We start from the raw sequence: 21,088 nt of genomic DNA, 5'->3' as shown, positions 1-21,088 counted from the left end.
TACCCCAAGAATGATATTACAGCATTAATGATTTTCAGTCCAGCCAAGACTGCCATCAGTGGTTTTCTTGCCACAGGTATGGACACATGACTTGAACTTGTCTGACAAGTACAATGTGAAGTTTTGAACTGACTCGGGTTAATTCTAGTTGGAGTTGTACTAGCTACTGGGCAAAAATGTATACTGTTGATTTATAATGTTGATTTCTTAATCACCTTTTCTAAGACCACTGTAAAATTGAAAGGGATTAATATAATCTTTCCCATATTTTCAGGCGGGATAAGGAAATCGTATCCTCCTCACATAGATGCAAGGAAGAATCTTCTTATCCATTATATTTCTATCCAAACAAACGCAATTATGCATGTCTCTCTGTATCTGGTACATAATTTGTAACATGTATGTGATATGAATGATGCCATATATTTTGGTGCACACTGTCTACTTGGATTAATCATTTTCTATTCACTCTAGAGTAAGACTGATTTATTTTAAACAATGTTTATTGTTTTAACCTGGTGACCACGTATGGCATGCATTGCAATGTAACAATGACAAAACAACGATGCTCAGCCTGCGAAGAAGATCTAACTTAAGTCTTCCAATTGCTGGGGTTTCAAGGCTCTTGACATGTCTTCCATACTCCTCTGAGCTAAGTTCACCCTAAGGAGGAAGTTCTCGAATTAGACACTTGTGAGGTATTCCAAAGCCTCCTCCTCAAGGGCTGCTTTTTTTCTTGGCTCGGACCCAAAAATCTTCTGGCAAATTTCACCACTCTAAATAAACAATTTAGGCCTGAAATAAACAATGAAATAATACATGAGTAATTTATCTCGACTCAGAAAGCTAATTATCTTCTGATATATTTTGAGCTAACATATTTTATCTTGGAATTGAATTTACTTTATATCCATGAAATAATATACGTATTCCAAACGATTAATACCTTCAGTGGGGGAGACATAACTATTGTTTGGATTAAGAAAGGACAAGCTTCAGCCCTTTGACATGAATAGACCCCAAAAAGATTTGAGCAGCCCTTAAATCTACTTATTATAACATCTAGAAAACACCATCAAAAATAGACAAACAAAGAAATACTTAAATTATTTTTGGCTGGTCTCTATTTTTATATCTCTCTCACCTCTGCAAAATGGTTTTTTAATCAAACACTCATGATTCATTTTGGACCACGTCTGATTCCTTTATTACTTATAACACCTCAAGAGATATCCTGTTTTTGACCTTAGGCTCTCCAAATTACAACAATAAGATAATCAGTTTTAAGCTTGTTTTATACATAAGTCATTCAACATGGAACATAATTTCCATTTAAAGATAATTGTATCCTATATCACGTCAATAGGATGACATTTTTGTGTCTTGCTCAAGGTGAATATTGGGATGTTCCTATTTACTCTGAGACATAGAGATGATGGGATATTCCTATTCACTATGAGACATGGAGATGATGGGATATTACTATTCACTATGAGACATGGAGATGATGGGATATTCCTATTCACTCTGAGACATGGGGATGATGGGATATTCCCATTCACTCTGAGACATGGAGATGGTGGAATGTTCCTATTAACTCTGAGATGACTCCTTATCTATGCTTATATTTCTTTTCTTTCAGCTATGGGCTCAGCGAGCAGAGAGCAAAAGGAAAGCCCAATATGGTAAGCATGAAAATTTATGTCTTATTGATATATAGAGGCCTAAATTTTAGTTGTTTTTTGTGGATGTGTAAGGTGTTTGTGTTTTGTATGGGTGTGTATGGACAGTTTTTTAAAACATTATTCCAGCATTATTATCTCAATCTCAGCAAGCCCTTACCCAGTTCACTTCACACTTGGATTACGGAAGCATCCCATTACTCCCTTTCTCTCAATACCCAGCTCACTTCGTAGTTTGATTCCAGTAACATCACAAAATCACTTCCAATACCACTCCTGCCCCTTGATGAGACCATGGGTTCAATAATTATATTTGGGACTGGTTTTCAGTAAGGTTGTATTTTTCTGTACATTACCTGATTCACTTCATATTTGATCAGATATGGGATCAGATTTTATGATAGGGATGCATTTTGGTAAGATTTGGTTAAAGTTTGTTTCATCACTAACATTTCTTTTATTACTGATCAGACTTCACTTCATGGTTTGAATACAATATTGTCGCTTACTCTCCTCTTTGTACCACTTCGCCAATCGGCTTTTGACCCTTGGTGAAGTCGTAGGGACAATAGTTACAAAGGGGAAACATTGATATTTAGGATCTTGGTTCATGTTTTTCCATCCCCCATAATTCCATAAACCTTTTTCCTATTCACTACATGTTTTGGAATATAGTGCGATCACTATTCGTTTCTTACTATTCCGTCCCTGGGTTCTGTCCTTAAAATTAATGGTGCCTTATGGTTAAGAAAAACAGTGGAGACACATTGTAGTTAAAGTTCTTGTTTAAAGTTTTCTTCATTACTTATTAGCTCTACTATTCGTAAACCAGAAGAGTTTATGGGTTTGCCCGTTAATGTTGTTCATAGCCTGTCTGGCATCTCTTCATCTGTTAGCACAAGTTTGTTATTAATACTTAACCTAAACTACTTGAGGGTTTGTCACGAAAATGTACACACATATTCATATCATGGTTTAGATGGTTTAAAATTAAAAAAATGGTGCTACTGGAACATTTTTTATGAATGCCATAGTGGCTATCTTAAAATTTTTGTTATTGATACTTCGTCTATATTAATGTAATGGTAATCAACATTTTATCAACGTGACGTTTTCATTAAAAGACAGACTGCTTATAATGCCTAAATTAAAATGGTGTCACTCAGAGATCCAATCAGGCTACCACATTGTCCACATTACAATTCTTGTTATTGCTACTCCTGAATGGATGGTCATTTTGGCATGCGTTTTTAACTAAAAAGAAATATTTGAAGATTTCTAATTGGTAGAAAATGAAAATGGCACTGCTAAAACATCTAATAGTACGACCTCAGTTTCCATCTTGGAAATCTTGTTATTGCTACACCTCCTGAATGGTTGGTCATATCACCATGTGGTTGTCAAATTAAACAATCAGCAGAGAGGTATGAAAATGAATTTTCAGAAGAAACACCAGGAAAGGCATCATTTACATTAATTTGAATCATGCCATATTAATTTGAATATGTCTCTTGGTCGGAGAGATGATTGCTACAGGAAATGTAAAGAAACCCGAAGATTACATCAGATTAGGAGACAGCAAGAAGGAAAAGAGATCCATGGGTTTTGGAACTGCATTCTCTAAAACTGTACTGGAGTTAGTTAAGTTCTATGCATTTTTAGTTGATGTTCTGCACAATGTTTGCCTTCAATGCACCAGTCTCAGATTACACTTTTGTCCTTTCCGAGTGTCAGTTTTCCAATTCAACATTAGCAGTACATGGTATTTTGTTATACATGACTGAAAATTAGTTGAACTTATTGGCACATATCGACTGTCTTGCTGAGAAGGTCTTGTTTGGGTTGGCAGGTCTGAAGTGTGGTCTCCATGGCAGCTGTTTGAAAAATCATGTTACTACTACATATCGACATGGGGGTGTTACGAATCTGTGCTCTTAAAATAATTAACAGAAAAGAGTGAAAGACAACAAGCTTTGTAAATTTAGCAAATAATTTATTTCCCTAGAATATAAAGTAAAAATGAAAAAACGTAAGGTATTGAGAATCGAATTCCAAAAAAATCCAAGAATTACAGACACAGGTCCTAATAATTTAAAGTACTGAATATAACTCAGTACAAGTCCGGAAGAAATCCAAACCCTGAAGGTGATGACATGTATGTTATCGCTTATAAAATGTTGATGTCTCAACGGTCTTTTGAGGAAAAATAGTAATACAGGTTTGAATTCAGTATAAATTCCAGTGAATGTCTTTATCGAAGAATTATATCAGAGCACTTTTGTACTTCCAATGAAAAAAAAATCACTTGAATTGAATAATTTGAAGAAAAAAAAGATTCCAGCCCAAAACTACTGGTCACAACATATTATATACAACTTGAAATAACGTGTCCTGTCTTCTTGCTATAGTTACACGTAGGAGGATACAAGGACTTCTGATCAATCTTATCAGAAACTTGATTTCTAAAGTTGTGCCAGATTGAATTTGGAAGGGCTCGTGTTAGGCTGAATACTGTTTTTTTTTTTACCGGACGACAGCTGAGTGGAAGACTTTCCGACAAAAGAAACTTTATGAGCTAAGGAATACAAGTCAGCAGTACGAGCAGTATTTGCCAAGTTTTCGACCGTATGCTTATCAAGATAAGTCTCAGCGTCACTATAGGCACATTTATTGAACTCTTCAAGTAATACGAGTTGTCGTAAAGTGCACTTAAATATACCACAACGAATGCTGATATTGGCTGTTACGAATCTACAGTCTTAAACAAAGTATCAGAAAAGAGCGAAAACCAACAAGATAAGTAAAATACAACAAATAATTTGTTTCCCCTGAATACAAAGTGAAAAATATAAAAAGAACTTGCAGTATTACAAATTAAATTGCAAATAATCTGAGCATTTCTAACACACGTCCTAATGATCTAAGTTCTGAGTAAACTAAAACCAATGCTGGAAGTGCTGATGTGTTTGCGATGGCCAGTGTCTTAGTCATGTGCTAACAGTCTTTTGTTCAATGACTGTAATACAATCCAAGAATATACCCTTATTTGAAGTTAATTATAAATCCAAGTCTTTTTTTCCAAGAATGTTATTTTTGAGCACTTTGTAATTATAGAGAAGAACCACTTGAATTAAATAGTTTGAATCATTAAATTCCAGCCCACATGAAGTAGTAGACACAACGATAGTGCAATTGATTCTGCCCAGATCTGAATGATTAATTCCTAGATAAGCAAGATTATATAGTCCTCTACTTGACCGCTGGTCACATCATATTCTAAGCAAAAATTATTTTCTAAAAGAAAATTTAATTCTGGAAGGTTCTAAAAATATACAAAATAAGATCTTAATTAAAAGTAGGTCTGTTACTAAAATTATAATATAAGATTTGGTAAACAGGTAGACCGGGATTTCATGGGAAATTTCCAATGTTAATGACTCAGATTGAGATCAATATGGTGTGTGTGTGTGTGTGTGGGTGTGTATGTGTGTGTGTCTGTGTGATTTGGACTTTTAACATAGCTTTTAATAATTTTTCAGTCAGTTTGCCATGTCTGCACTGTGGCAGTTTATAGTGATATCTAGCACTGGGGCATCATGCCACAGACATGTATAATGATGTCCCACTCGGTCACCTTATCCTGACACCAGGTTGACCAGTCCTCAATCTGATTAAAATCAGATCTATGCTGTCCTACACGAAGATCTCATGACAACTGCTTAAGGGTTATTTTCTGGTGATCTTTGAATTAACCTATGGAAATGCAGCTTTCAAACATTTGAAAGTGAATCAAATCATTCAATGCACCTGCATGCTCTTCATCCACACTGCTCAGTTCCAAATGCAAAGATATAAGACTTCATCTGATTGGTTGACAACATTAGTAATTATGGTAATAACACAGGTTACCAAAACCTATGTCAGATCTTCAAGTATAACAGTGGAGATCTTATTTTAATGATATTGATGAGTCCTAACACTAATGCACCTAGCAAAGCAGCTGTTATGAGTACCATTTTATAAGTCTTTGGTATGACTTTGCCAGGGTTCAGACCCTTGATCTCACAAATCTGATGTAGATGCTCTAACCACTAGGCCACTGGAGTGTACATGCTGTTTATAAAACCAAAATCAGTGATTCAAGTCAGGTAGAAAATGAACTTGATTGTGGGCATGGTCATGTCCAAAAATACAATTATCCATAGCATATAATGAATAAAAGAAAATAACAAACAATGCAAAGTAAAGTAACACAAGAGTGCTCAAATATGGATGAAGATGCAGAAAGTAGACAAATCTTGAAATATTCATTTTCATGATATATGCAATCAGCAGCAATGAAAAAATTTCAACAGACATCATATTGAGACAGATTTCTAGGCCAGATGCTCCTATATTTGACTTACAGGCAAATGTCACTTAAGCAATATCAGGCCCACTTGGACCTCTCTTTGTGTCACTATTCCCTGCTGCAAATATTGTATGTCGTATAGGGGGATAATACATGTTTACATGATCTACAAGGTTTCTTAATTGTGTGAATTTGTTATACTTGTAAAATAATGGAATTGTACGCTCTAGTTTGTCATTCATACAATTTGTAAACATACAGCATGTCACTTCAGCTTCATACAGTGGCATCAGTAGGGGGGTGCAGACCAAACTGGGTGACACTATCAGAGTGGGGTGACACCAAAATGACTGTCTATAAAAAGTTTGAATTTTTGTGCAGGAAGGAGGTCCATGGGGGTGACACCATGAGTTACTGCACTGGGTAACACCAACCCTAGTGATGCCACTGGATTTATATGCATATAGTTAACTCACTTGTATCATTATAATGGAATACAAGTGTGACAAAAGGAATACATAGTTATGTTATTAAGTTCTATGTTTATGTCACTTTTAGCAGTGACATATCATAATTTTGGAATACTATTATTTCCTAACACCTTTTGTTTCTGCTACAGGGATTATCAACATTGACCCCTTGGAGACACTTGCAGCTATAACACTGCTTGAGATGGGATATCCACGAGACACAGTTCGCAACTCCATTCTTATCCTCTGTAGACAGAGAGGTAAGAATATGTCAGGTTTAAACAATCATTTTCAACAAGCCCTGCTTTCATAAAACATCTCAACTTCAGGATGTAGTCAACTTAAATTTTGTCTCACTTTAAAATTCTTTTAAAGTCAAATTTAAGGTTCAACTCTCTCAGTTTTTGGTTCAAATTAACAATCTTGTTTAAGAGTTGTTCTATTGCAGTTTACAAAATTAATTACCACACAAAATATTAGCAGAATATTTACTAAAAGTTGTAATGTTTTATCAGGGATTGATGCCTGCCAAAGTTCTTGTTAGCCATGGGAGGGGTACTTAATATAGGTCTAACATTTTTACTAGTGCCCAGAAGGTTATAAAAGGCATCCCAAAAGCTAGTTCCATGAAATTTTGTGGTACGTTTGGGTCAGACACTTCTCCATTACAACACAGTAATCTGATGTTCTATTTTAAAAAATGGTCTTAGAATTAAATCTTGGCTAAATAATTGACAGTGTTTGAACAGTAAATTAATCAGTTGATGTTATAATTTTTCGTATTGCTAAAATATGATAATAGTTAGAAAACAAGACGTCTATCACATGAGAGGTACAATTCCAAAGCTCAGTTACTTCCAAATTAGCAAACGTTGCATCTAATTTGTTGCTTGATATGGATGGAACAACTGATTCTGTATCACTTTAACCTAGTAATTCAAAATGTTGGTAGGTGCTTGGGTTGCGTAATACCACATGGATATACAAGATTTCAAAAGAGAGAATTTGATATAGAAATATGCAGTAAAGATTGTCAAAAGAGAGAATTTGATATAGAAATATGCAGTAAAGATTGTCAAAAGGCTAACTGAGTGTAGCTTAAGGGCATGAGTAAAACCAGTAAATATTTTAAAATGGCAAAATATATACAGTGATGGGGACAAATCTGTCTGCTATAATTGCAAAATGATGTGCTGGGGGACAATACTGTCTGCTACAATTGCAATATATGCAGTTCTCGTGACAGTTCTGTCTGCTGTAATTGCAATATATGCAGTTCTCGTGACAATTCTGTCTGCTATAATTGCAATAATGCAGTGCTGGGTACAATTCTGTCTGCTATTTATTCAAATTATTTAACTGAAGTGATTCTTCTCTGGAAACACAGAGTGCTCTAAAACAACAATCTTGGAAATAAAGACTTGAATTTATAGTAAAATTTCGAGTAAGGGTATATTCTTGTGTTGTATTATTGTCATTCAACAATCACTACATGGACCACTACTGGCACAACAACACCTTCATCATTGGATTTAGTTTGGATTTCCACTAAAGAGTATTGAGAACTTTAATCATAATTACTTGTCTGTAGTTCGAGGATTATTTGGGATTCAATTTGCAATACCTTTTAACTCGGTATTCTAGGGAAATAAATTATTTGTTCTATTTTAAAAAGCTCTTTGCTTCTCACTCTTTTCTGTTACTTATTTTAAGACCATAGAGTTATTTAATGCATCTTGATTTTTAACAAGGGTTCAAAATGTTTATCTACAAGTATTCTGCATTTTTGCAAATAAAAATTATATCAAGGTCTTGTATAGAGCAGTTTCTCCATACATTAGGTTAGTAATCAAGCGATGGTTGAATACATGCATTGAAATATCCATTTGGACATCAGGAGGGCTTTATTCCTTAATATTTGTGAGAAGTGATATCTTACAAGAAATAATTTTTCATACATTATTAGCCTGTACATCACAATGACGTCAGCACGAATGATAAGAAGTACATGACTTGAAACATTTTCCATGGTTTTCTTCTTAAGATTTAATTCCAGATGCATCTGGTCTATTTGAGCCAGTTTCTGTGCCGTGGTTATTAACTCTTGCTCGGGCTTATTTTAATTTAGAAGAATTTTATTCTTGCAATATTGTTCCGTAATCTGCAGATCTTATTTTAACTTGGTTTCATTGGTATTTATGGAAGGAGCAGAAGCAACGTTGTGTCATCATCAAACAAAATCTGTATTAGAGTTCTTGTAAAAAATGGAAAATCATTTTTAAAGATTCAGCATAACAGTGGGCACAGTACATGACCCTTGGGGAACATCAACCTTAACAATTACAGAAGAATGTTTACTGTATATGCATATTGCCCTCTATGTTAAAGATAAGAACTATTTAGGAAATGCATTGCTTTTATAAAGTCAAGGTAAACAGCCATCCTATTTCATTTATTCATTTAATCATATATAGTATTGGTGACTTTTGTGAGGGCTGTTTGAGAGGAATGGGAATTCCTAAAAGCAGAGTGCTCATTGTGGAAAAGATTATCATTTGGGTACAAGTAGGAAAGGGTAGTTACAGGTTTTCAAATATTTGTTAGACAGTGTTAGTATAGTCTGAAATCGGTCTGTAATTAAAGGGAGGGATCATCCATTACTTCAGTCTTATAAATAGGTAATACATTATCACACTTAAATAGGCCTGGATATTCGTATCATGACTCTAATTGTCTTAAAATAGAGTGAGAAGCGACAAACTTTGTAAAATTCAACAAAACATTTATTTCCTTAGAATACAAAGATAATAGTATTTTGAATTAAATCCCAATGTGATTCTATCTTTCTTTAATTGCAATTGTTTTTTCTGTAACTGTATTTGTTTCTATCCTTTTTCTAACTTCATTCACCTATCTTTTTCCTCTCTCTCTCTCTCGTTTGCGTCTCTTCTTTCTCTTGAAGCCCAATCTTTCTTAACTCCGATCCATTCTTTTATTTTAATTTCAATTCAATAACATGCAAGTTAGAGCAAGATGGAGACTCACTAATCAGTTATACAAAATATTCTTCTCTACCAAATCCAGCATTTAAATATTGTTTTTATTTCTTGAGTTGATTAAGAAGCCATTGTCTCTCAATTGTCTAGTATGCTGGATCAACTCATCCTTTGTCTAGGACTCTAACCATTCATTCAAAGGATTTAAACTCAAGTTCTCCACTTTAAAAGACATTGTCAAAGCTTGCTGGTTTCACAAAAAAAAGTTATGTGAAATAATATCAGGGCTTAGAAAATTTGAAAACAAGATGAATTTACATTTCTAAAACATTAAGTTTTCTGAAATATTTTAGAAAATGTGGTGTCCCATACATGAGCCCCCAATTTTGATCATGACTCTTTGATCTTAAAATAAGTTATTAGAAAGTCTGTTACAAGAATCATGGTAAAGCATGTAACAGTCATCATGACCAGGTCTAGGTCTGTGAAAAATAGCAGTGTCCTTGTCTCAGCTTGAGGTAATAATCCTGATATTGATCCTTCATTTATGGAAAGGTAAACACTGTTTTTACAAAACTGTCACTGAGTTTACTGGTCAGCTACTAAATACAAGTTTAAACAACCCATAAACAAGAATTAAAAACACCTAACAAGCAATGCAGATTAGATATATGTAACAATGCATATGTCTTAATATTCAGATTAATTATGTGTTACAGCAGACATGTACATAATATTCTTGGGGGTAGTAGGTTGGTGAGTGTGTTCTATCTAGTTGCATTTACATCGTACAGTGCAACTTTAAAACTGGCTCTTTCGTGAGGACTGTAAATTATCTTTCCGCTATCCTTAACGCAGAGAGAATGTCATTAACTACTTTTAGAAGAGTTGTTTCAGTACTGTGGCAAGGGTGATATGCAGATTGTACATTGCTAAAAAGACTGTTTGAATTTAGATGAGATACAAACTGGGATAGAACAACCTTTTCTAAGGTGAGCCTCCTTGATTTGTCTGCAGCATTCGACACAATAGACCATGATATATTACTTCATCGTCCCCAGCATGTATTTGGCATTCATGATACAGCCTTACTGTGGTTCAAGTCCTACTTAGTCAACAGGACATAAATTGTATCTGCAAATGGAATACACTCCAGCCCAGTTGATCTATGTTGTGGTGTTCCACAGGGCTCTGTTCTTGGACCTGTTCTCTTCATTCTATACACTCAGTCACTCTCATTAGTGTCATAGATCATCATCCAGTATCGCACCAACTGTATGCTGATGACATCCAAATATACAAATCTAGCCACCCAAGTGCAGTTGATGCTACCATCCAAGGTATAGAGAGGTTCATTTCTGATGTGAAATCATGGACGACATGTAACAAGCTGCAGATGAACGATGATAAAACTGAGGCCATTCTGATCACAACACAAAGACTTTCTCATTCACATCCTTTTACCTCAAACAATAAATATCAGCAATGCCAATATTAAATTCACACAATCAGTACGAAACCTAGGTGTCACTCTGGACAGTACTCTCACATTGCACCAACATGTCATGAACATATGGAAGGCTGCATATCTTGAGCTGAGACGCATCATCTCATTTCGCAAATATCTTTCAGTTGATGCCACTAAAACACCTGTGTGTTCATTAGTACTTTCAAGACTGGACTATTGTAACTCATTTCAGTCTGGTTCATCTCAATATCTATTCCAGAAACTTCAAAAAGTTCAAAACACAGCTGCTTGGATCATACTTAGAGTACCATGATCAGAGCACACCTCCTCGCTGCTCTGTACCCTACACTGGCTATCCATTCGATCTAGAATCAAACACAAAATGTATTCTTTGTGCTACATTTCAATGTCGGACTCTAGTCCAACATACCTATCCGACCTCACTCATGTGTACATACCAGCAAGATACTTATGCTCCTCTTCTGACAATTGTATACTCATTATTCCTACTATGAAAACAAAGTCATATGGACAGCGTTCTTTTGCATACCAGGGCCAAGCAAAGTGGAATGAATTGCCCACTGAACTTAGACACAAAGACACAGTGATGCTATTCAATAGTGCTCTCAAAACTCACTTATTTCGACTGCAAGAACAAACTTAAAGACAAAATAATGTTTCCTACCTTAAATATTCTCAGCATGTTTTTTATAAATGTTTTCTAATTTCATGGTCTATGTTTTTTGTAATCATATCATTATATACTTTTTATCTTATAGGTGTTGTCTAATGTTGTAAATCGCTGAAAGCTTCTAAAGATTAGGCGCTATAAAAAGTCCTCATTATTATTATTATTATTATTATTATTATTATTATTATATAACTAAAGTGATCATGATCATTGAGGTTTGCCAGATATCTTGACATTCAAGTATTCTTCCAAATTTACAGAATTAAAATTTCTTCCCTCTAACCAAGTTTATATGAAAGTTCACTTAACTATTTATTAAGAACATTGCATTGTCTTTCATGGATATTGCAATTTTATCGTCATATTATAGTTGACATGGAGGGGCTCATGTTTTCTTTGCATTTCTGTTAGATACTTAAATACTTTACCACTTTACTGGTTTTCCTCTATTGTTTTCATGTACTAATACTATTTCATCTTTTCAGTCATATACATGTTTTAATTTATTTTTGCAGTGCTTGGAATGTTTTGCAATCTTTTCACTTATCGAAATTGTCTCTAAAATTTCTGGCATCATTGATCTCGGGGGCAAGCATTAGAGATAAAATGTAGTTAAAAGTATTACTTGCCCAATGAATCTTTGCATAACGGAAACGGATTGGAATGAACATACTTGTCAAATACGGCATTTCAAGTTATCGAGCGGGACACATACATAATTGGTGTGAATAATTGTTTGAAAAAATGTGGAAATGAGAATAGCTTGAATGCAAAGTCGATGGGAAAAATAAACAGTTAAAACTGAATATAATCGGTTCCATCAAACTCATGAAAATGTACAACAGTTAAAAATGTATATAATCGGTTCTATCAAACTCATGAAAATGTACAACAGTTAAAAATGTATATAATCGTTTCCCACGTAATCGCACACTGGTGGCATTATTGACATAATGCCTGTTTTATCAGCTGTTGGTTTTAATCAGAGGTTGATAACCTGACAGTGAATTTTTTAAAATAAAGATTGAAGATGTTGTTCTTCACCTTTCCTTATCCTCTGACTTGACTGGTAGCAAACCACAACTGAAAAGACACGATTTGATCTTGTGCATCAACATTGTTGATCGTGCATATTATCAGGCTGCGTTCTACTAATTAATAAATTTGTCTCGACTGACTTTTGTATGCAGATGGTAGGTATAGTCCCTCTTCTTTTAGTTCATGGCGTTAAATCCTTCAGAACACTCACTTTGTCAGTAGTAATCCCTGCCAGAACACAACACTCTTGTATTCATCAATGATTAACCTTAGATTTGAATTGCTGACACATGCGTGGAATGAAGAAATTACCCCCAAAAAGAGCAACATGTCTTAAACTAATAGCAAAGCCGTTATCATTGGGAACTTATTTAATATATAGGATAGTTTTGATGATAAATACTCTAGTTCTTATTGAAATTCTTACCACCAACAATTCACATGGTCAGTTAATAATGTTGGAAATTTGGAGTATGCGCATTTTTTCATAGCTCCCATTTTAAGGATTTCTCAGATTTTTGTGATTACTTGTTTGATTATGGTAAGTCGATGATGGGGACAATGTCTTCAGACCGCAATAATTAGCCAGTTACTAGGCGCAACGGTCACGGAGGGAAGTGTTAGTGAGTTTCCATGACACCATGGTTTACTTTAGGTGAATTAAGGTCGCAGCTGCATAACTGTCCCTGTCACTCAGTAGTCCCTATTAAAATCTAATTGTTTAAGTTGATTGTGTGACTCAAGGTGCAGTATTTATGATTAGAGACTGGTAAATTATATAATGGAACAAACGAGAAGGAACTGTTTTGCCGTCGGCAAGTACCATTTATTGTTGTTATGGTGATAACTATGGTGTGGAGTTACAGGCGAAATGTGGCTTAAAATCATAATTTGACTGGTCTAAGGTGGGGTGGTTAAATAGTTCCCAGCATTAGATGGTTGGGTTGGTTAGTTGCATGGCATGAAATACTGGCGGTACGTTATGGAAAGTTAATGAGGAGAAACCATGCACTTTTCCTGTTGACAGGCAAACAGGAAGTTGTGAGATCTGTGGTCTTGTAATAATCAGAGTAAAATTATTTATGGATTGGACATGTTGGACTTTCCAGTTTACAAAAGTAGCTGTATGGAAGTCTTTGGAATCAGAGGAAACATGACTTCTAGTGGGATTCCCGCCAGGGTTTGATATCACTTGGTCCAGGAACCCTTCTGGCTTGTTAGAATAAAATCTCCACATACAACATAAATTATTATATATTTGACTAAATAACATCCATTTAAAAATGCCTTCTCCACTTCTATATCCCACCCTTATAGTTAATACTGTTTTGGTGAAAATCTATTGGCGATTGAGTTTTTCCATCTTTTAAATTATATATTTACGATAAAAAATAATGTTGCAATTGTGTATGTTTTCATTATATTCTTTTGTTTGCCGTGTTGATTTTTCAAATAGTATGAATAGCCTTTGATGTATATAGCAATGCTGGCTTGCTAGTACTACTTGCATATTGCAAAAAAAGTAGCCAAGCTTTAAAAATGACACTTTTCTGCAAGTATCTACCTCCAAAATAAAAGAGGCCTAGATGATTAGGCGGAAAATTTGCATCACTCACAAATCTGGGTGCTGAAGAAAATAAACCTAGACTCATTTATCACCATCTTCAACATGGCAGTATTAGGTACAGTCAGCGAGATCCTAAGGAAACATAGATAAAGAAGCTCTGGGTCACAGCAGATATCCTTGACCTCTGATTTGAGAAGAAAACAGAGGAGGAAGCGGGAAGATCTACCACAATCCATGACAAAGCTGGCAAGAGTCTTACAGAAGACCAAGAGAATCTTAACAGACAGACGGAATACTGTTTAGAGCTTTACAACCATGAGAATTCTGGAGACAAAGTTGTGTTAAACTTCCCAGTGACCAAAATAGAGGCTGACCACTCAATCCTCATGGAAATATTACAGACGGCAATAAAGGAACAAAAAAGGGAAGTCAGCTGGTGCAGATGATATACCAGCAGAACTTGTTCAAGCAAGAGGAACATCAGTAAGAGAAGTTCTCAGAACAATGTGCAGCACTATCAGTTAAACAGGATAATGGCCCACCCATGGACCCAATGTCTAGTCATCACTCTCTCCAAGAAAGATAATCTGTAGCTTTGCTAGAGCTACCAAAACAATCGGCATCATCAGTGACCTAATCAAGGTTATGGTTAAGATCTTCCTCAATAGAATGATACCCCAATCAGAGCACATCCTTGCCGAAGAACAGGCTGGGTTGAAGGAAGGACGTATCACTGTTGAACAGATCTTCAACCTTAGAATCCTCTGTGAAAAGTATCTTGCAGACATCAACAGTACCTATATCTAATATTCATTGACTTCAAAGAAAGTTTTCAACAAGGTGTGGCAGATTGCCCTGGACACAGCCGACATAGGGGCACATAGCAATCCAGCCTTGTCCAGAGATAAGGTTACAGTACTATTAACAACACTGCCTGTGAAATCAGACGATAATATACGGGGCCCCTTGAGCCTCGGAGGTGCTGGGCACGTTGCCCACTTTGCCCTATGGATAATCCAGCCCTGTTGTCTATAACTTCTATCTGGAAAGGATCATATCCGATGCCTTGGAAAACCATGAGGGCAGTATCAATGTTGGAGGCAGAAAAATCTCCAACATGTACTTCGCTGATGATAGCAATGGCTTAGCAGGAGATGAACAACAATTGGAAACCTTAGTAAACCGTCTCAACCAAACCTCACTAAAGTGTGGGATGGAGATCAACGGTGAAAAGACCAAGCTAATGACAAGCAACCCATGTGGCATCCAAAAGAAAATAAGAATGAATGAACAGAAGCTGAGTTTAGTGGCATTTTACTAGCACCTAGGTCATGTTGCCTCTGATGAAGATACAAAACCTAAGGTAATTCTTTCCAGGATTGTGCAGACAAGAGCTGCATTGGCTAGGCTGCAGTATATTTGGAGGACAGCACTATGATGCTTGGGTCCAAGATCAAGCTTATGCATGTCCATATATCTGTATGCATGCGAGACAAGGATCCCGATAGCAGAACTAGAGAGAATAATCCATGCCCTAGAGATGAGATGTTTTTGAAGGATCCTGAAATCTCATAATTAGACTGCATTTCTAATGAGGAGGTGCACATTAAAATCCAAAGTACAATTGGATCATATGACGATATGCTAGACCCTTTAGGAAATGCAGTCTTAGATGGTATGGTCACATCGCACGCTCATCTGGCCTGTCAAAGACAATCCTACAGGGCACAGTGAGTGGTAAGAGAAAAGGCGGCATACAGAAGAAGAGATGGGAGAAGTGGGCAAGCATGGACTTCTGTTTTGGTAGCATTTAAATATGCAGACACTGTTGTTGAAAAGTCTTGTTTCACAAGGCCCTTCATTAATTGTCATTACTGCATCCATTGTTTAACAGATCAGTCCAATATGTAGGTGTCCACACTGGAACTGGAGATTCTCATCTAAGAATATATTGATTATTGTAATATTTTTGAGCCTTCTGTGAAAGTGTTACTCTGCATATGTTGCTGCATGCAAAGTATTTAGATTCAAAAGACTAAAAAGGAAGAGCCAGCCATATTTAATTTAAGAGTTATTCAATCCTGGTAGGTTGCATCCATTTCAAGAGAAAGTTTTTTTCTTCATTATTGATTGTGCCTACAGTCTTATTGTAAACTAAAATATTCTCTGTAAATCCTGAAAATGACTTTGATGTACCTCATTTGAAAAATCAAGTAGATTCACACCAAGAACTAATATGTTTTCCCCAGGATATTTGTATTTCCAAATAATTCAGGAGTTGGTAAAGTGCTTCCTATCATGGCAGCCATTTTTGAGTTTTAAGTTTTTGTTTTGGTGGTTGCTCTGCAGAAAGAACCACCATAGAAGGTTGTGCAATTAACGAATACTCAGAATGGATGATGAAGATTTGTCATATTAGATATGGTAAAATGATGCTCTCTCTTTTGCAGAGCATGGTGCAGAGATTACTGCACATGAAGTCCTTGATTTTATCTGGAAAGAGGAAGACTTTGAGAGGCAGCGACAAGAAGAGGAAGCCAGACGGCCCCGTCATCCTGGTGAAGCACAGCCACCAGTGCTACCTACTTTAATGCAGCGTCTTAACTTAGGTGGTTCACCTGTAGTTACCCAGGATGATGTGCAAAATTCAACATCAGTTTCCACTACAACATCCTCCTTTGAAAAGGTTGCCATGATGATGACTTCTGTTACTATGTCAATTAGCTCTACACCACTTAGTATTTCTGCTGTCACTCTACTCCTTCATTCCCTGTTTCCTCAGATCTTGTTAACAGTGTTATTTATTCACACTTGTTCATTGCTCAAGTAAAGAATTGTGGGATGACCTCTTTACAATGACATTTGGTGTTCTCTGGGATGTATATTACTCAAAACCTCAATATCTTAATTTCCAAGAGATAGATGGACAATATATACTGTAAACTCAACAAAATATCAATATGTACAATTTTGTTAACATTCATAACACAGTTTCTTTGTATTTAACATTATGTACATTGTAATGGTGAAGCAGATGCTTTGATGCTGATAATTCCCACACATAAGCATTAACTCTCTGCCTGTCCATCTATTTGTGAGTCAGTCCATAACTCCCATTCTCTGCCTTAATGTTTGATTAGAAGTTTTCCTGCTCTGGCAGTATTATGATTCTGTGTTCTTCAACTAAGTAACAGAAAGAAGCAAAAACAAGTAATTTAATTAAGTTCTAAAACGGAAATTTAAAAGTAAGTCACGCTATTGTGAAATAAATCCATAATAATCCTAAATGTTCTTGTACAGGTCGAAATGAATAGTGGGTTCTGAATGAATCCTAGGTCTAGAATGTGCTGACATACCAGTATTCTTAAATATGCTGAAGTACTAATAGTCTTGACGTATCACAATGGCAATGTCCAAAACTTCATTGAATGAATTCACTATAATCCTGAAATGTTGCTTTAGTCCAAAGTCAGTGAGAACATTGTATTCCAATGAATAATTAAAAAAAATGATTCCTCTCAAATATATCTAAACATGACAGTAAATACATCTCTAGATTGATATTAAAACAATAACATAGAAAATAGTATTGGATTGATACTTGTTTCTATACATTTCCACGACTATATTACGACTCCCGTCACAACTCAAACCACCTGACTTGTATCACAATCCAACCCAATGACTTAGTGGAAAATTACCGCAAAGTCATCAGTGGGTTCAATACATAGAAAATGAAACCATTTAGTAATATATTTATAACTAATTGTAATCTTAAGTCACTGACCAAAAGTGAATGACACAATAAAGACATACATAAATCCTCCCATATAAATAAAAAGAAGGATTTATCCAATTTTTAAATACAAGTTAGTCCAACACACATATGATATTATAATATTAAAAGTACACATGAAGATGCCTTATAAATGACACACAAATATTTACAAGGTAAAGCAGTATAGTAATTCTATACACGTGAAAGTGCATATGTAATTCGATAATCTTTTCTCTAGATGTGTCTAATGTTAGTGTTGTATTCATGCAACATCAAACTCTATCGAAACAATCTCTGATTTTTGGTTTTCATTTTGTTATTGAATTTATGAAGCGGGGATAGGTAGAGAAGGAGCACTTCAAAGTGTTACAAAGCCAGTAATTAAGACAAACAGTCCTTCTTCTCGACTGAGTAATAATTTTTTGAGTGCTTGCATAATTGTTTCAGACAAATCTCACACTCAATACTCAACATCATCTTTTTCTTGTATCAATACTCCCCATCCTCGATATCACTTTCATCAACAGACATTTATATGACTGGTTGAAATCAAGAGCTAAAAAAAACTGCTGCACTCTTAAATAAATTGAAAGCCTCAGATTTAACTTGACCATGTCCCACAATATGTCTTAAAAATGTAGCAAAAACACGGTAAAGCCAAATTTTACATACATTATAAAAAAGAATTTCCCAATGAACTCCAAATGATACTTCCAAGTTTCATATATGATGCCATTATCAATGTATGCATCACATCTATCTATACCAGATTATATAATTTTCATTAAATGTTATAATGTTGAGGAAGAAATTTTCATACCAAATGGCATCGATGTATATTAAAAAAGTCCATCTAGAAAAGCAAATGCCAAATATCTTTTGCTCTTTCTGCAAGTGGAATTAGCCCAAATCCTTTCAAAAGGTCAACTTTCAAATGTTGTCATCGATTCTTGGTATTAGAAATGAATCTGATTTGCTGACACTGTTCACTTTTCTGTAGTCAGTACATGTATGGACAGTATTATCTTGGTTTGAAACAAAAATATGATAAAAGTTTCTAATCCAGATTATTAAATACTTCTGAATTTTGACGATTGTTTATACCACGGTCATTAAAGTCTAATTGCATACCATTGCTAAATACCTTACAGTGTTGGACAGGTACGACTAAATTGATTGCATGATTAACGTTGTTATTTCTATCATCATACACTATTAACCTATTTATATGACGAAGATGTTTTTTCTCACTTTCTATGAATGTTAATGATAATGTAAATAATGTGCTTTCACTTGAACCGTATAAGATACATAGTACTTAGGACTTTGAGGTATGGCAAGAGAGAGACAACTTTGTAAAAGAATCACATCTGCAGATCTTGCTCATGATGCACAAATTATAGCCAACAAGAATTAGTTGCCTGACTTGGTCTTCCATAAAAGACCGTCACAGCCTATTATTATTCTGTTCAATGGTTCATGCAAGAATAGGTTGAATACAAGCCTAATGTATCTTCTGATTAAAAGGTCAGCCTGGCTAGAGGAATACACCTTTGCTGAACTTGCCAATAAGACCGGCGCGGCCCACTGATTGACCCTAAGGTAGGAGAGCGTTTGTTTTGCATTGTTGGTGGCCCTGCTAAGATATATGCCATGCAGGTAGAAGCCCTGATCTTATTCTTAATAGTTATTTTATCCAGGATGAGCATGATCTCATCGACAGACTGACTAGTATGATAAGACCGTGTCTGCAATGAAGTTGAGCTCACCATTGGTCAGGATTCAAGTCTGGCCATGCTTTTGAGCCTTCACTTGCAGACATTTAACAGTGAACTGTTTAGCCTGTGAGAAGAGCCCGCACATGAGTAATATACGTTTCTGTGGTATAGCAATGAGGCAGCCATAATAGTAGCAAAAATCTCTACACCCACGACCATAACACACATGGATGTAGTGCTAGATGCGCTGCCATACCATCAACAATGCCGACAACTCGCCCACAGATTTAGGTGAGGAGCGTCGCTGCTCAATCTTAGCATTGATTTGAACTATATCAGATTTTTTCACACGACAGTTATGAAGACTCTTTCGGGGGCTTATACTTGGAAGTGAGGTATACATCCTGATTTAATATTATATAGTTAGAGTCCAAGGTTTTGATGATAATGATATATGAAGTTGCACTGGCTTTTACCTTATAATGACCCAACAATTACTTCATGTTACGAATGACCACTGGGTCTTCCCTCTCTTGGCGCCACATACAGGTGTCAGACTTATTTCTTGGAATCCTTCCCCCACCAGCGCCACCTATGCCCATAAAGACCCCCTTCCTATCTCTCTGTGTGCAAGGAATCTTAGGGAACATTCACATTTAGAATATTGCCATAGTGGAGTTCCTTCTATAGTACGTAGGACGAGACCTAACATTCAGAGATCAATATGTAACCAGTTACTGAAGTTAAAACGATAACGAAGTTAGTAGGGGATAGAGCAGCATCAACATAAACCTTTGTAGTTGCGTCTTGGGGAGTGGTCGGCTCCCAAACACCAACTATTTTATTAGCTCTCATTTCCACAGAGGCGGATATAGTGCCCAGCAATATTGAAGCACCAACACTATCAACGTAAGGTTTGGTAGTAGCATCATTTGGATCAAGAGGCTCATCTTTACCTATAATCATGTTGTCGTTCATGTAAATGGGATCCCACATGATATCACCACTTTTTGCTACCTGTTTGGGGTCTCTGACATCAACATAGTCTTTGATTGCTGCATCCCTAGTCTCTGTGCAATTTTCTATCTCCATTCTGTTATTCGCATTCATGTTCAGTATATGGAACAGTCAGTGTTTTGTTGTAGAGGCTTGAGAGGCTACGGGATGTAAGTTTATTTAAGGCCATATAAAAAGGACCATACATGGTGTCACCAGTCTTTTCCACCAGGAGGGTGACTTGCTAGTCAACATAATTTGTTGCAACCAGTTTAACCAACTGCGCAATCATGTGATGTGATGTGATGTGATTTTTGATTTTTAACTTAGCTT

General features: G+C 35.7%; 1 protein-coding gene across 1 annotated transcript; it reads left to right on the top strand.

Annotated features, from left to right (window-relative positions):
* Positions 1–1,642: 1,642 nt before the first annotated feature.
* On the top strand, positions 1,643–20,011 carry LOC149769225 (uncharacterized; the record flags this gene model as incomplete). Its single annotated transcript, XM_089949951.1, has 4 exons — positions 1,643–1,685; positions 6,653–6,763; positions 16,714–16,949; positions 19,569–20,011. Coding segments are annotated over 4 exons (423 nt in total), but the record flags the coding sequence as incomplete, so codon positions are not given.
* Positions 20,012–21,088: the final 1,077 nt, after the last annotated feature.

This window comes from Sinohyriopsis cumingii, unplaced genomic scaffold (genome assembly GCF_028554795.1).
Source record: "Sinohyriopsis cumingii isolate HCF-2022 unplaced genomic scaffold, ASM2855479v2 utg004288l, whole genome shotgun sequence".
In the NCBI taxonomy this organism is placed as follows: Eukaryota; Metazoa; Mollusca; class Bivalvia; order Unionida; family Unionidae; genus Sinohyriopsis; species Sinohyriopsis cumingii.
Note: the sequence above shows the minus strand (reverse complement) of the source record. Positions and strands in the feature narration are given on the sequence as shown.